This window comes from Bathycoccus prasinos (assembly GCF_002220235.1).
Source record: "Bathycoccus prasinos genomic : Chromosome_1".
NCBI classification, from domain to species: Eukaryota; Viridiplantae; Chlorophyta; class Mamiellophyceae; order Mamiellales; family Bathycoccaceae; genus Bathycoccus; species Bathycoccus prasinos.
In genome coordinates, this window is record NC_024008.1 from 653,769 (window position 1) to 668,976 (window position 15,208).

Here is a 15,208-nt window from a genome sequence, read left to right on the forward strand (position 1 = left end):
GTGATGTGTGTGTATATAAAACCAAAGGGTGTAGATGAAACGCGTGCGAAAGTGGTGCGATATTTCGCATTTTTCAAGGAAGGAAGGAAGCGCTGCTTTCTGTTTAGGGTTGTATAGAGATTTTCTACCTTTTTTTCTTTGTTTTTCGTAATTTTAATTTTAAACATTTGTTACAAAAAGTTCGTTACAAGAAGAAAAGAATAAAGACGAAGACTCCGGTTACGTGAAGATGCTCGAAGAGAAACTGGAGCGAACGCTGAAGCTTCTCGACGAGGACGAGAAAGGAGGAGAAGACAAAGAGGAATCCAGGAGCAGCAGCAGCAGCGGCGATAACGAGAACGAGAACGAGAACAAAGCGTCGCCGACGTCGCCGTTTGACTTGGAGTCTTCGTACGATGATTTCCTCCTCAAACCTGAATCCGACGAAGGTTCGGTGGAATATAAACGGCACCTGGTGAACCCATCGGCGAGAAATTTCGAGAAGCTGACGACGCAACTGTTGTGGCGATTGAACGAAGGAGGCGGGGAGTGTTTGTACGAAATTGGAGTGGACGACGATGGGTTCGTTCGAGGAATCAGCGAGGAGGAGATGAAATTCTCCGTGGAGACGTTAGAGAAAATGGCGAAACAGTTATCGGCGAAAGTTTCCGAGGCGTTCGAGAGGAAGACGAGCGAGAAAGAGCGCTTCGCAAAGTGCGCGTTGGTGAGGAAAATCTTTCCGAAAGAGGCGAATCATCTAGAGTTACGGATAACGACGGTTGGAAACGTCGATTCCGGGAAATCAACGCTCCTAGGCGTGTTGACGAAGGGCGTGTTGGATAACGGGAGAGGGAGCGCGAGAGCGAACGTGTTTCGACACAAACACGAGATGGAAACCGGGAGAACGAGCTCGATTTCGACGCAAATCATGGGATTCACGCCGGACGGGAAAGTTGCGAACTATCAAGACGAGAGAACGAGGGAAACACACTCGTTGAGATGGTCGGAGATTGTCGAGAAATCGAGCAAGGTCATTAGCTTCTCCGATTTGTGCGGTCACGAGCGTTATTTGAAGACGACGTTGTGCGGCTTAACCTCGGTGTGTCCCGATTACGCCATGTTAGTCGTCGACTCGAACAGAGGCGGTGTCGTAGGCATGTTGAAAGAACATCTAGGTATTGTTCTAGGTTTGAAGATTCCGTTCCTCGTGTGCGTGACGAAAATCGACATGTGCGCCGACCATTTATTACAGTCGACCATGGAGAGTGTTTTGCGATTGCTAAAGCGACCCGGGGTACACAAGAAACCAATTATAGTCCGAGAGAGAAATGATGTCTCGACGTGCATAAAGACCATGGCTGGCGATTCGGACGTCACGCCCATCTTTCAAGTATCGTGCGTAGAAAACACAAATTTGGATTTATTGCGACTATTATTAAACCATCTACCGTCTCGGCGACAGTTCGACGTGCAAAAGAAAAAGACACAAAACGGAGAAGAAGAAGAAGAATTAGAGGAAACGACGAATAAACACGGGAAAGACGAGTGTGGTGCACTGGTGCATCTAGATGATGCGTTCACGGTAAACGGTGTAGGTACAGTAGTCTCCGGAGTCGTAACTAAAGGGTCAATTTCGACGAATCAACAACTTCTTCTCGGACCAGATTCTCTCGGCCACTTCAAAGAGGTTGTCGTCAAATCGACAATGACCCATCGAACGTCCGTCCTTAAAGCTGTGTGTGGCCAATCCGCAAGTTTTGCGATAAAAGCTAAAAACAGCAAAGAACCCGTGCACAAAGCGGACGTGCGCAAAGGCATGGCGATGATTTGCAAATCCTTGCATCCTCGCGCGACGTGGAGTTTCGAAGCCGAGATTTTAATATTCGTCTCTCCGACGACGTTAACCGTCGGTTACGCCCCCGTCTTACACTGCATGTCCGTTCGACAGTGCGCCCGGATATGTAAAATCGAAGGCAAAGATGTCTTACGCGCCGGCGACCGCGCTAAAGTCGTCTTTCAATGGCTCTATCGCCCGGAGTTTGTCGAGGAAGGCTTCCGAGTTATATTTCGAGAGGGAAGAACGAGAGGGTTAGGGAGCATTACCAAAGTTTCCTTCGACGGTGATAAGCAAAAATCGTGGCCGGACAGTCGAAAACAGCTACACGGGACGAACATGGAGGCGATGATGAATACCGCAACCGCCACAAAGAGCGCGGGATAAATGTAACTCAAAACCAATCATTTTCCTCTTTTTCATCTGTCTTTTCACTCAGACAAAGTCAAGCCAAACCCACACAAAACACAACGACAACAACAAGTTTGTTTTACTAATGGACGAGTTTTTCAAAACAGACGCGTCTCCCGCGTCTACGCCGCCTCCGCCACAGCCCGATCAATCGAACGATTTCTTCGCCGCAGGTACCTTTTATGCTTCTTTTGCCCACCGTTGTTCGCGTATATATTCGTTTCCAATTCAATTTTTTATTCTCCCATCATCGCTGAATTTTCCTCTCGTTTACTTACCACGAGTATTCATCTCTTTCTCTCTTTCGATGATGCGCACATAGGCGAAACGGACGGGTTCGTTTCCGCGGGAATGCAATCGATGCCGAGCAACGAAGACTTTACGCGAGGAGAAAATACCAACACCGGCACGCCTCCTCCAAAGAACGAATCGAGCGAAAGTTTCCAACCGCAACAACAACAAAACCAAGAGCAAATGGAACGAGAGATGTCGCACGCGAGCATTCACTCCTCGCATTCGGTCCATTCCACTGGACAAGGCTCTGATTTTAACGACGCCGGTAATACTACTAACGCGATGAATGAGTTCGTTTCCGCTCCCGCCGCTCCTCCGTTGGACGAGGGCGACTTTGGTGCGATGCAACAAGGTCCGAGTAGCGAAAGCGTGGACGCGATGGGCACGAGTACCAACAGTCTCGAGAATTCGTCCATGCAACAACAATCGCCGTTGGAGAACGTAGCCGAGCTCGGGGGATTGTCTTCCGCGATTCCAACGCCAGCGCCAACGCCACCGCCGCCGGCGAGAGACCTCCGAAAAGAATATTTAGCGAAAATACGCGAAGAGCTCGAACAGAAAAGCAAACTCGAACGCGAAGAGATAGACACGATCAAAGAAGAAGCGGTAGCCGAACTCGAGTTGATGCGCAATCAGAGGAAGAAAATGATCGACGCTAACGTGGCGAAAAATAGGTCGGAACAAGACTCCATGACCGAAGTCATGGCGACGGAAACCGGATGGGAAGCGGTTGCCTCTTTGATCTCCGAGGAGAACTTCTGCCCGGTCGAGGACGGCCAACGACCGTCGACGGATTTAGGAAAGATGAGAGGGTTGATTAAGACTTTAAAGTATAAGAAGCCTCAAACGGCGTAAACCCGAAAACAAAGCGTTGTAATAATTTCGTGTGAGACGTCACAAATTTGTATCTAAACACGCAAAAATTTTCTCTGCCTCGAGTCGTAATTCACAGAAACCAAATGCGGCAACGCGGGCGAGGTTTCCTCCTCTCTGCCTCGAGCGTTCTAAACGTTTGTTCTTGGGTGGTTTTTCTCGCCTTTCTCGCGTCGATTTTTGCCGCAGACGGCGCGTTATCTTCTTCTTCTTCTTCTTCGGGAGTTTTGCCCCCCGGGGAAGGAGGAAAAGACGAGAATGCGAAACAACTGAACAACGCGTTGGAGAAGATGAAACCATCCTCCGCCACGCACACGGGCGACGGACTGCCGACGTTACCGCCGTACGAAAATCCGAGAACTGGGGAACGAACAGTTTTGCTTCACCCGGCGACGATTTTGAACGGCAAACACGTCGGTTTTAGCAAGAAACGAATTTTGGAAGAGATAGGAAGGAAAGAGATGGAAAAAAACCAGTTTTTCGGGAAAAAGTTAGCGAGCGAAGGATTCGATTCTGTGAGCATTTTTGGAGCAGAGAATGCGATGAAACCGATCGAGTTTAACGACGACGAAGAGGAAGGGAATGCGAAAGCGAAAAAACGGTTCACGTTGCTCGAGTTTGTGACCGCCGCGAAGAAGAAGAAGAAGAGGGCGACGGAAGGACAAGACGCCGTTGAAGACGCCGCGAAGACGAAGGAAGAAATATCTTTCTTGATTGACGAAGAAGAAGAGGATGATATTTTAGGTGGTCGCAGAGTGGCCGTGTTCAACGTGGATATGAGCTCAGACGTCGGGAAGTATTTCGAGAACACCGGGATGCTTGCGAAAATCAAAGGACTCGTCGAGTCGCAGAAAAAGAGTAGGAAAAAAATAGACGCGATTCGCATGTCCGTGAATGAAATGGTACAAATGATGAAGAAATCATTGCTGGACGATCAAGTGAGCGAACAAGAGAGGGCAACGTACGACCACATGACGTTCTTGACCGCTGGTTCTGGCGACGAGAGTGATAAACAGTTTCGAGATGAAGACGCGAGAGATCATCGAAGGAATCGAGGGAGAAAAATAGCGTCCATGGAGGAGATTAAAAAATCAAATAGAGATAACAACTATTTTAAGTCAGGTCAAGGAAGGCAAAGCGTCCGCGCGGAGTTTTATAACTCGATGGAATCGCACGTTGAATTAGCGTGGTTAGATTTTGACGGCAAGGAAGTCAAATATGCGGATTTAGCGCCCGGGGCGAGCACGACGTTGAGCACGTTTACGAAACACAAATGGTTGGCAAAGAACTACATCGGCGACCCGATTTGTTTTTTTATCGTAGACGACCGATACCCGACGCTAAAGAAACAGTATTTTGAGATTAGTGAAGATGAGCACGAGGAGGTGACGTTTGTGATTGAGGAAGAGGAGGAGGAATCTTCGGAAGCGTACATCAAGAGGAAAGAGTTGAATCGAAAACTTTCCCTGGCGAACAACGCTCAAACTGGCGACGAGTTAACTCAGGAAGAAAAGGAGGAGCTGCTAAGAGTCGCGAGAGAGCACATTCACCAAATTCTTACGAACGAGAAGAGCGAAGATGTAAATATCGAGGTGGAATCGGTGCACGTCTTTGAATCGAGGCAAGATATCGTCGACTTTTTCGAGAAGCGCTCGGCGGATAAATCGACGGCATCGAACAAAGGAGAAGAAGAGGATCCAAACGTCGTGTGGCTTTCCGAAGAACAATTTTACGAGCTCGGAATGCCGGATAATGCGAAAATCAAACCGCCGCTCGACGTCGTCGACGCGCTCGTCGAAGAAGAGCTCATCGAGGAAGACGCGGTGCGAGACGTTTTGAGAGAAAAGAACGGAGAGAACCGAGCGAGAGAAGAAGAAGAAAAAGATAACGAAGAAGGACAAGACGTCAAAAAAGAGGAGCTGTAGCAGTACTAGCCGCGCGCGCGCGCGTACGACGAAGACTAAAACTGTAGAGCTCGATCGAGCTTTCGGCGACCGTCGTCTGCGTGAAGTTGTAACACTAAGAAGACTTGTACAAAGAAAGAATTCACCACTTTTCATCTCACGTGCTACTCTTTTGCAATGCGCACCAAACGGTGACTGACGCGAGAAAGAAAGCGCATTACCGCTGAATCGAATGCCGTCTCCTTCTCTTTTCACCTGCGACGAGTCGAGTTTGTACGGTTCCGACATCGAAAAGCACGTAAAAGTCGGAAGTGGAAATTCTCCAACTGTCAAACAAGTAAACTACTTTCGCAATCGAACGGATGATGATGATGATGATGATGATGATGACTCGATCGCGCTCGTCTCGATCGTGGCGAACGAACCGTTGCGAGAGAGTACAACGAGTGCGGATGTGAAGACTGGGACGACCAAATTTACCGTATCGAAAGTGCCCTCGTCAAGAAAAATTGCTTGCATATTTACTCCCGAAAAGGAAGGAGAAAGCGCTTCTTCCTCGCTTTCCGAAAGCGCGAAGAAGTACGTCACGGAATGCATTTTCAAGCAGTTCAGCGAGGACAACGAAAAATTGTTCAGAATCGATGGCACGTGCGAGATTTTCTGTCCTATGAATGGGACGAATACTGGATGGCATCGCGACGGGTTCCAACGCGGATGTTACGTCGGCCACGCGTTGTGCGAAGAGGAGCGAGAGGATACCGCCGTCGCCGATGATGTCTGTGCTGCTGATGATGCAGCCGCGTGGTTTGAATTTGCGCTGATTAAAAAAGAAGACACAAAAGGAGAGAGCGACGCGACGCCGTCGATTGACTTTTGCGACTCGGAACATCTTCTCGTCCAACCGTCCAACTTTGTCGCCTTCGCGGCTCGCAACGCCGTCTCCATTTTCGAAGATTCTAAAATTTTCCATCGATCGCCTCGAATCAAGTCGTGTTGGGACGCCATGGAACGCGGTCGGAGAAAAATAGCTCGATTTGATTTCGTCGGCCGAGACGCAGAAAATAACGTGGTACTTTGGAAAATGAAGAGGAAGCTTAAGGAGAAGGAAAAAGCCCTCCCTCGATCTTCGTCTTCGTCTTCATCGTCAGCGGGTTTGCGCCAGCGCCGCTTCGCGTTGGGACGACGTCTTCTTCTTCTCCGCCAAAGCAGAGAAAAATTGGACAACCATAAAGAAGACGAAGAAGAAATAGACGTCGACGACTTCGCCCGGTACGTGAACGACGCGTCCTCTAGACCTAGATACTAATAGTAAAAATGCCTTCTCTTGCGCTCGCTGTATGTAACACACAAAATGTCCCTTGTTTTGGATAACGACAATTTATTAAGAAAATCAGTCTTCACTTCCGCACACGATACACCCACCCCCTTTATCATCAGATCACACATAACACGCTCGAATAGTAATCATACTACGGTAGTCGCGTTATTCTTCTTTGATCGTCTTCGTTTTCTTCTTACCATCGAGAGTAGTAGTAAACAAAGATTCCACGTCAGCAAGCGGAAACTCTTTTTCCCAACAACCAACCGTATCTTCAATAATGTCGGACGCGTTGAACGTGATGAAACGCGCTCGCGAGAACGAGTATTTCATCAAAGAGCAAGAGCGAGAAATCGCGGAGTATATTTTGAAACTGAAAACTGAAGGGAGGTACGAGGAAGCGATGCGACGCGCGTCTTCTTCTTTGTCTTCTTCTTCTAGTGGTAGTGGTGCCTTACCGCAAGTGTTGGCGCACTCGGTGCGGTTGTTCGACAAAAAATTTACGATGAAGGAAGAGGTGAATTCGAAAAAGCTGGATCGAGATTTTATCAAGAAGCATTCGATTTCGGGAGCGTGCACGGGGAATCCGGTGTTTATTGGACACGCGACGCTCGGTTCGCGAGTGTCTTTGGGGAAGTCCAAATGGAGCGGTTCGACGCAGGCGGTGGAAGGGACTTCGATTTTCTCGGTGCACAAGGCGATGGAGTTGATGGAGTCGGCGCCGGAAAGGTTTAACGGCGTCGAGAGTCGAGCTTCGAAGCACATGCGAGATGAAACGTTCGTTATGATTGGAAAGAAGAAAGTGAAGTTATTGCCGGATCCGACGCCGGGAAGAGCGTTGGCGTGGGGCGGGACGTTGGCTCTTTGGGGCACCGGCGCCGTCGTGTTGACCTCGTGCAAGTTCCTCGGGATTAATAGTTTACAAGACGTCAACGACGTGATGAAGCGCACTTTGGACCCGTTGGCAAAACGGGTCAAGGATACGTTCACGCCGTTGCGAACAAACTTTGAAAAGACGGAGTGGTTTGAACAGTCACAAAACGCCGATAAGTTTTCCGGGTCTCACTTTGCGATGGATTTGAAGAGAAAGTTTGCCATTTAAAATACGAACTTTTGAAGTCGAGCGAAACGTGTACACAAATAAGAAGAAGAAGGAGAAGAAGTGAGAGAGAGATCTGTTTGATGATGTTGAAATACTGAATTGAAATACTAAATACTTACTTACTATTCGTCGATGCCTTCTACGTCTAACACTCTTAAACCAGTCATCGTTTGCCTCGCGCCGTTCCATCGTCTCGAATACTTTCTCCTTCTCTTTTTAAATATAATCGTCTTCTCGTCTCGCAAAACCTCTTCCACTAAGCACGTCACCCGCGCGTTCTCCACCACCGGTCTCCCCACAATCGTCTTCGTTTTGCTCCCGACCATCAACACTCTCGGCAGTTCCACCACGTCGTTCACGTGCGCGCCGTGGAGCTTTTCTACGAAGAACAAATCATCCGGAGATACTTTGTGCTGATGCGACCCGATCGAGACGACCGCGAAGACGTTCTTCGTGCTAATTTTCACTTTCGTTTCTCCATCAGGTTGCTGATGCTCCTCGTCGCTTCCGTTTTGATTTCTCGAATTCCGGTCTAAAACCACGTAGCTTTCCGGGACTAACACTTGGTCCGGTTTTAAGCCGCCCTCGGTGCCGAGAGATTTCGAGTACTCGCGTTTAAAACTGCTTTTCATCATCGAAAAACGATGCGTATCATTCGTCGTCTGCGAATGAATCCTCGACGAGGACGACGACGACGAAGCGTGGTCCATCACCGCGCGTGGGACGACAAAACCGCCGGTGATATCGAGAGAGGACATCCGATCGAAGATGGATTTCCCCGGGGAAAGAAGACGCCGACTTCGGAGTAAAGCGTTCATTTTTCGTCTGAATCGTCGTCGCGAGTACGACTACTACTGTTAGAGTATTCTCGTTCTGGTCGAGCGTGGTGAATATCGACTCTTTTCGTCCTTTGGCCGCAGTCGCGCAAAAGCGGAGAGGGGAGTTAAAGTTGTGAGGATGAGTTGACACACGGGTGAAAGTTTTGAGAAGAAGAAGACCAAGCGGATGGAGTGTACCGAGGACGATCCCCCAGGGGCGAAAGGGTCACAATTTTAATCGACACTATAACTGCTATCAAAACTACAACTACGCGTAATACATCTACATACGACCACCTTCGAAGGCGGTGGCTAACTTTTTCAACTCAGAATCTAAGGCGTCTATGTCGCGAGCGAGCGCGTCGGCGCCCGGGAGCGCAAAGGATTCAGAGGACGAGGACGCAAAGGCGGTCGCGGCGCCGGCTCGGCTCGGCGCGACGAAGTCGTTCTCGAAGAGAAACTCGTCACGAGTGGTTGGTTTTGCGGAGAAAAAGGAGAGGTTTTCTTCTCTGGTGATGTACTCTTTGCTCGGGTTTGTCGCGGCTTCTAACGCGCGCAAAAGACGTTTTCGTTCGTCTTCGAGTTGCGTGATTTTCGTTTTCGCTTCTCTCGCGGCGTCTGCTTGTCGCTGAAAAAGAGCGCGCTCGTCGTCGTCGTCTGAATCGTCGTCCTTTCTTCGCGCGTGATGATGCGTGTCTTCCACGCCGCTTCCTTCCACGTACTCTTTGAATCCAGCATCACCAGCACTCACCGCAATCTCCGTCAATCTCGCCAGCTCCGCCACCACGCTCCCGAGAACGGAACCGCCCTGGTTCCTCTCGTCCTTCGCCAGCGGCGCGTGCGCTCTCAAACAATCCATCGCGTACCGCAACGCTCTCCCACACCTCGCTCGCTCTCCTCTCGAAATCCTTTCCCTTTCCTCCAACGTTTTCCTCAAACTATTCAACGCGTCCCGATCTCTTTTTCGACTCTCTTTGCTCTCGTTTTGTAACGCTCGATGCGATATCAAAGCGTCTTTCAAAGCGCGTTCGCTCCGCGATAAAGTTTCCGTCGTCTCTTCCAATTCAGTTTCCAACGAATTCGCGCGGGCTAAAGATTTACGCAAAGACTCTCGCAACTGCGCGTTTTCCAACGCGTACGCTCGCAATAACAACTGTTTCTTTTCCGACGTTGACGACGTAGACGAATACGTATTCTTTGTCTTCGTCTTCTCTTCCTCCTCTTCCTCCTCTTTCTTTTTCTCCCTCGTGTTGTGTAAAAGCAAAGCTTTTCGCTGCTTCTCCGCCGCGCGTCGAGCCAAAGACCTCGTTTTCGTCGTCGTCCTCGTCGCTTCTGTCTCTTCTTCTTCTTGGATGTCCTCGTCCTCGTTCTTCGTCTTCTTCGTCTTCTTCTTCTTTAACTTCTTCTCGGGAATAAAAAAGGTCGTCAAAGTCGTTTCCTCGAATCCGTCGTCGTCTTTCATAAACCACGCGTTGGTTTCTGCTTTGTTTTTACGCATCGACACATCTGCGTTTTCTCCTCGCGGTGGTCCTCCTCGCGCCATTGTTGATGTTAACGTCCTCCTCCTCCTCCTCTCTCACTCAACAACAACACCAACGGACGAAAAAGGACAGACAACAACGGGAGAAAAGAAAAGAAAAGTGACGACGGTTGAAGGTTTTTTTGAAAAGAAAAAAAGTGCCACCCAATTAAATTTTTAGGGCAAAAAGCTCCCTTAAAACGAATTCTCCTTACAAAAATTCACACAGAAAAGCACAGAGAGAGAGAGAGAGAGAGAGAGAGAGAGAGTTGTTGTTGTTGTTTCTGCGTTTTGTTTTCGGGGCGCAGAGAGAAGAACTCATCGGTGTTGGTATTCTCGATATGGGCCGTCCTCGCAAAGATGCACCAGCATCTACCCACAAAACAACGAAGGGGGTTGGTGTCACGATGATGAATGGGAAAAAAATCGACCGACGGAAAAAAGAGTTCCGGAACCTCCCGAAATCAAAAGCGAAGAAACAGAAACGATACGGCCCACCGTCGCACATATTAAAAGCAACCATCGCGCCGAAGTTTAAGGAAATGAGAGAACAACATCAGAGCTATAATAATACTACCACGAATAATTCTTCTCGGGGGGTGATGTTTAACAACGGAGGAGGAGGAGGAGGATTAGGAGGAAAAGAGGAAGAGGAGTGCAACAACAACTACGCGAAGAAGTTTAACGAGGGAGAAGAAAAAGAAGACGAAGAAGAGGCGTGGAGAGAATGCGACGTGGTGGCGAAAAAAGAGAACACTTCAAACGAGGAGAGAGCTGGAACGCCGACGCCGCCGACGACGACGCTTACTACTACGAATAATACGCACGCGACAGGAGGAGGAGGAGGAGAGACAACAACAACAACAATTACAACAACGACGAAGAGCGAGGACGCGAACAAAGAAGACAACGCGATGATGATGTCTCTGCAGCAGAAACGGAAGCGAGAGGCGTTGAGGAAAGAGGAGGAGGAGATCGAGCGGAGAGAGAAGGACGACGCGAAGTGGAGACCGGTGTGTTTATCGAGACCGACGATGGCGAAAGGAATCGAGTTGATGGACGACGGGAGGATGGTGGCGAGCTCACAGAAAGGGTACAGGTGCGTGCAAGGGACGCGAGGAGTAGAGCCGGTGGTTGTTTGCGAGGAGGAGGAGAAGGAGGAGGGGATGAAAGAGGATGACGAAACGAGGGAGACGACGACGACGGCGAGATACTTTGAGGTTAAAATAGAACATTTAGGAGGGAGCGGGTGCGTTCGAGTAGGGTGGATGACCAAACGAGGAGAAATGAACGCACCGGTTGGATTCGATAACAAAGGATACGGTTATCACGCGGAGACTGGGTCGAAATATCACGAGGCGAGGCTGAAGACGTACGGCGAACCGTACGGCGAAGGCGACGTGGTTGGTTGTTATTTGTATTTAGACGAGAAAATAGTGGAAAAGAAGGAACAGGTAAATGCGCAAGAAACGAGTGGTGGTGGCGATGATGATGGTGTCAAGAACGAGGAGGCGAAGAAAAAGCAAACACCCTCGACGCCAGAACGTAACAAGAAAAATAGGAAAGGAGAAGAACGCTTGAAAGCGAAAGCGTTCGAGGAGAATCAAAACTCGCCGAACGAAGGGAAAATAGTATTTTATAAAAATGGGAAGTGTCAAGGCATCGCGTTCGAGTCCTTGCGGTCGTGCGTGCATCCAAAGAAACCCTTGGAGTTGTCCGGATACTTTCCTACGGCGGCGTTATACACGACGCCGTTGCAAGATCAGTCGCAACGGGCGAGAGTGTCGTTTAACTTTGGCCCAGATTTTGCATTCCCGATTGACCCGGAGAAGGACGGTTTGCCCAAATGCAGCGGATTTTCTCCCGATTTGGATCCTCCGAAACCACCACCTGAACCACCTGTACCAGAGAAAATAGAAAATGGAGGAACGCATGTGCCGGCGTTGGGAAGCGTCGAAAACGCTGTTATTAAACTGGAAGAAACTGAACAAAAAGAAGAAGAAGAAGAAGAAGAAGAGAAAGAAGGAGACAACGAAAAAGTCAACTCTTGCGCATCAGAAGAAGCGAAAGAAAAAAAAGAGGCGCCGATGATGGAGGTCAAACAAGAAGAAGAAGATGAAGGAAAAGAAAAAGAAAAAGAAAAAGAAGAAGAAGAAGTGCGTGAGTTTGGTAAGCTTTCTGCTGCGGTGGAACCGGCGTCATTTTTTCGAGGTAGGGAAGATGCGCCTGGACCCGCGCGCGGCTTGGATGCCTACGTCGTGGAAGCGAGTGCGTCTCCCATCCAAAATGAGGAGGAAGATGTGGAAGAAAAGGAAGAAGAACTGCCTGAAGCCGCCGAAACGGCGACAACAAGAGACGACGATACCCAGCACTTCTTCGAAAATATCGACGTGGAAACAAACAAAAGCGACGACGGAGGAAACATCGGGTACGACTGGCTCTCTGGTTAATCGCAGCGGCGCAAAAATACGCCGCGCGATAGATACACAACTTTCATTCGCAAACTTTACCACGCGTATAAAAACGCGCGCAACTCTATGTATTTACAACGCGCTCTCTCTAACTTTCTACTCCGTCATCATCATTTCCCGACTTGTTCTGCTACTCGTTCCCCGCCGCACGCCTCTCTCCACGTTCTTCATCGCCCGCTTCTGCTTCTTCTTCAGTTTCGGATCGGCGAAAAATTGCGCGTACGCCATCTGCTTCGCCGATATCACTCCTTTTTCTTTCCCTCGGCGGACGCCGCCACCTTTCACGCGCAGCACTTTCTTGTTGATCCCGAGCGAGACACCCCACGCGTTCGCTTCGTCGTACATTTTTTCGTGCAGCTTCATCTTATCGTACACGTCTTCGTCGAATTCTTGCAGCTTTAAACCTTGTTCACCACCATTACTGTTCTCGTTGTTGTTCTCGTCTTCAATCATCATTTTGTCGTCGCCGTGTTGTTGTTCTCGCTGTTGCTCTTTGCGTCTTAAAGAATTCGTTATCGGCGCTTTCCCGCAGTTGAGCGCTTTTTCCAGCGCGGACTGTTTGGCGGCGAATTGCTTGATTTCTTTCTCGGAGTTGAAGACGATGTCTCGCCGCTCGGCGCGGACAGAGCGGCGACAATTCGCGCGCGCAGATTTGCCCATTTTTATTATACTATATTATTAAGTCGTCGAGATGTGTGTTTATGTGTGTGTGTGTGTGTTTACTCGCGGGAACAGCAGAGGGAATACTCTGAGGAATCCCCCAGTTTTGGCGGCGTTTTGAAGTGTTTTTCCTTTAAGTGAAACAAAAATACGCGCTTTAATAAATCAGTATTATAATGTCAAGACAACAACAGAGTCACGAGTCTAACTCGGCCCATTGGGGAATTTTCCACGCGGATTTCAACCCCACGTCGCAGATGTTCACGGAAACGGCAAACCTCGGCGCGCCGTCTTTCATCTCTCCCGAACCTCTCGGGATATCCATCGAGCGGTCGTAGGCGTCGTATTTTTTTTGTTCTTGCGCGATATCGAGCGATGAAGATGATGCACTTTTTCGACGAGGAGGAGGAGGAGGAGAAAGGCGTCGATGGATACCACCGCCCGGGATGAGACGGACGGCGAGTATGATGGACGCGTCCTTGGCGATTGCGGAGAGGATGGCGTCTTGGCATATTTCAAAGGCTTCTTTGAGTTGTTTTTGCTTGGTGATTGTGGTGGTGGTATCGTCGGTGTCGTTTTTGTAGCTTTCGAGGACGGCGTCGTGCGCTCGGCGAATGCTCGTCGGTGCTAATCGCCGCATGGCGATTTCTTCCTCGTCTGGGCCGAAATAATCGTACGCGTTGGCCATGCGACCGTATTTTTGCGCGCGAATGAGCCTTTTAAGCGCGCCGTCTTGCTGTATAGAGGTGACGATGAGTTCGAGGAACTCTTTCAGAGACACTTTACCGGCAAACGCCTCGGAAACGACGTTTGAAAAACGCGGCTTCGCGTTCGAACCGCCTTTTGTTGCGTCCCACAGCACTTCGCCAGTCTTTGCCTCTCTCACTCGAAACGTATTCCTCGGCGTTTCAATCATGTGCTCTAACTCTCTCACCAGCTGTTTTTTCAACGCCTCGTAATCCACGCCGTCGGCGAAGGACCAGATTTCGCAGTGTTCGAAAAACTTTCGCGGGTCGTACGCGGACTTTTTCCCTCTTTTTCCATCTTCTGCGTTCGTCTTCACGTCGTACCTCAATTTCCCATCTTCCCGAAACGTAAATCCGCACTTTGGCTTTATTTCAATCGCCAACGCGTGTATCGTTCGACCGACATTCAACGACCGCTTCCTCTTCGATGTCGTCGTCGATGTCCTCCTCCTCGCAGAATAAAACGGAATCCAATCGTAGTCGCGCTCGCGAATGGCGAATTGCGGCGCCTTCTTCTCTCCGCCGGCGACTTCTTCTTCGTCGTCGTCGCTTCTCATCAACCGTCGCTTCTCTTCCTTCTCTCTCGCGTCTATGCGCTCAAAAAACCCATTCTCTGCTCGCACCAAACTCGTGTTCCATTTCACCCGCAATCGTTGCTGCTCGCTGAACAAAATGTTCCCTGCTTCCTTCGTCGTCTGAATCGTCCCTCCCGCGCACCCCGCGCAGAGCTGTCCCAGCGCAAAACGTAAGTCTCGTTGGAGCACCGACTTTTCGTCGTCCGCGTCTCTTTCCCGTCCGTTCGACCACACGAACCGATCGAAAGAAGAAGACAAAGAAGAAAGAAAAGTAGTACACGAATCTTCTTCTCGTTTTCGTCGTTTTCGTCGTCTCAGGAGAAAGCGTTCTTCTTCTTCCTCTTCTTCGTTCTCATTCGTAACTGTTTCCCCGCTCCTATTCATCATCCGTTTTTTCCCGTACATCCTGTGCGCGTTTCCCTCCCCGACGATCGTCCACAAAAGCGCCTCTTTCTCCTCCTTCCCAAACATCATCGTCTCAAAATCACTTTTAATTACACAGCAGTATATTCTGGTATCCCGAACTTATAAAACATCATCGCGCAAAAGTGTGTTTATATGATTTCTTTTGAGGAAAATTTTCAGATGAAAAGTCAGAAGTGTTTTTTGGCAATTTTTGCAATTTTTGGCAATTCTCGCAAAAGAGGAGCTCCTGGTGAAAGCCCTCACAAAAAAATTAGAAGGAATTTACTACTACTACTACT

The 15,208-nt window shown here is 49.2% G+C and overlaps 10 protein-coding genes across 10 annotated transcripts; 6 read left to right on the forward strand and 4 right to left on the reverse strand.

The window, feature by feature from the left end:
* Positions 1-229: 229 nt before the first annotated feature.
* Positions 230-2,200, forward strand: Bathy01g03490 (GTP-binding protein 1; the record flags this gene model as incomplete). The annotated part of the gene is made up of 1 exon (XM_007515198.1): positions 230-2,200. One exon carries the CDS (start codon positions 230-232, stop codon positions 2,198-2,200), a length of 1,971 nt encoding a protein of 656 aa, XP_007515260.1.
* A 109-nt stretch (positions 2,201-2,309) lies between these two features.
* On the forward strand, positions 2,310-3,373 carry Bathy01g03500 (unnamed protein product; the record flags this gene model as incomplete). The annotated part of the gene is made up of 2 exons (XM_007515101.1): positions 2,310-2,397; positions 2,547-3,373. 2 exons carry the CDS (start codon positions 2,310-2,312, stop codon positions 3,371-3,373), a joined length of 915 nt encoding a protein of 304 aa, XP_007515163.1.
* Positions 3,374-3,477: 104 nt separating this feature from the next.
* On the forward strand, positions 3,478-5,316 carry Bathy01g03510 (unknown protein; the record flags this gene model as incomplete). Its single annotated transcript, XM_007515417.1, has 1 exon — positions 3,478-5,316. The coding sequence occupies one exon, from the start codon at positions 3,478-3,480 to the stop codon at positions 5,314-5,316; it is 1,839 nt and encodes a 612-aa protein (XP_007515479.1).
* Positions 5,317-5,527: 211 nt separating this feature from the next.
* Positions 5,528-6,601, forward strand: Bathy01g03520 (Mitochondrial FAD carrier protein (ISS); the record flags this gene model as incomplete). Its single annotated transcript, XM_007515028.1, has 1 exon — positions 5,528-6,601. The coding sequence occupies one exon, from the start codon at positions 5,528-5,530 to the stop codon at positions 6,599-6,601; it is 1,074 nt and encodes a 357-aa protein (XP_007515090.1).
* A 292-nt stretch (positions 6,602-6,893) lies between these two features.
* Positions 6,894-7,715, forward strand: Bathy01g03530 (predicted protein; the record flags this gene model as incomplete). The annotated part of the gene is made up of 1 exon (XM_007515564.1): positions 6,894-7,715. One exon carries the CDS (start codon positions 6,894-6,896, stop codon positions 7,713-7,715), a length of 822 nt encoding a protein of 273 aa, XP_007515626.1.
* Positions 7,716-7,837: 122 nt separating this feature from the next.
* Bathy01g03540 (50S ribosomal protein L21) lies at positions 7,838-8,533 on the reverse strand (the record flags this gene model as incomplete). The annotated part of the gene is made up of 1 exon (XM_007515480.1): positions 7,838-8,533. One exon carries the CDS (start codon positions 8,531-8,533, stop codon positions 7,838-7,840), a length of 696 nt encoding a protein of 231 aa, XP_007515542.1.
* Positions 8,534-8,816: 283 nt separating this feature from the next.
* On the reverse strand, positions 8,817-10,076 carry Bathy01g03550 (unknown protein; the record flags this gene model as incomplete). The annotated part of the gene is made up of 1 exon (XM_007515527.1): positions 8,817-10,076. The coding sequence occupies one exon, from the start codon at positions 10,074-10,076 to the stop codon at positions 8,817-8,819; it is 1,260 nt and encodes a 419-aa protein (XP_007515589.1).
* A 317-nt stretch (positions 10,077-10,393) lies between these two features.
* Bathy01g03560 (predicted protein) lies at positions 10,394-12,502 on the forward strand (the record flags this gene model as incomplete). Its single annotated transcript, XM_007515521.1, has 1 exon — positions 10,394-12,502. The coding sequence occupies one exon, from the start codon at positions 10,394-10,396 to the stop codon at positions 12,500-12,502; it is 2,109 nt and encodes a 702-aa protein (XP_007515583.1).
* A 117-nt stretch (positions 12,503-12,619) lies between these two features.
* On the reverse strand, positions 12,620-13,183 carry Bathy01g03570 (unknown protein; the record flags this gene model as incomplete). Its single annotated transcript, XM_007515709.1, has 1 exon — positions 12,620-13,183. One exon carries the CDS (start codon positions 13,181-13,183, stop codon positions 12,620-12,622), a length of 564 nt encoding a protein of 187 aa, XP_007515771.1.
* A 196-nt stretch (positions 13,184-13,379) lies between these two features.
* Bathy01g03580 (unknown protein) lies at positions 13,380-14,978 on the reverse strand (the record flags this gene model as incomplete). The annotated part of the gene is made up of 1 exon (XM_007515203.1): positions 13,380-14,978. The coding sequence occupies one exon, from the start codon at positions 14,976-14,978 to the stop codon at positions 13,380-13,382; it is 1,599 nt and encodes a 532-aa protein (XP_007515265.1).
* Positions 14,979-15,208: the final 230 nt, after the last annotated feature.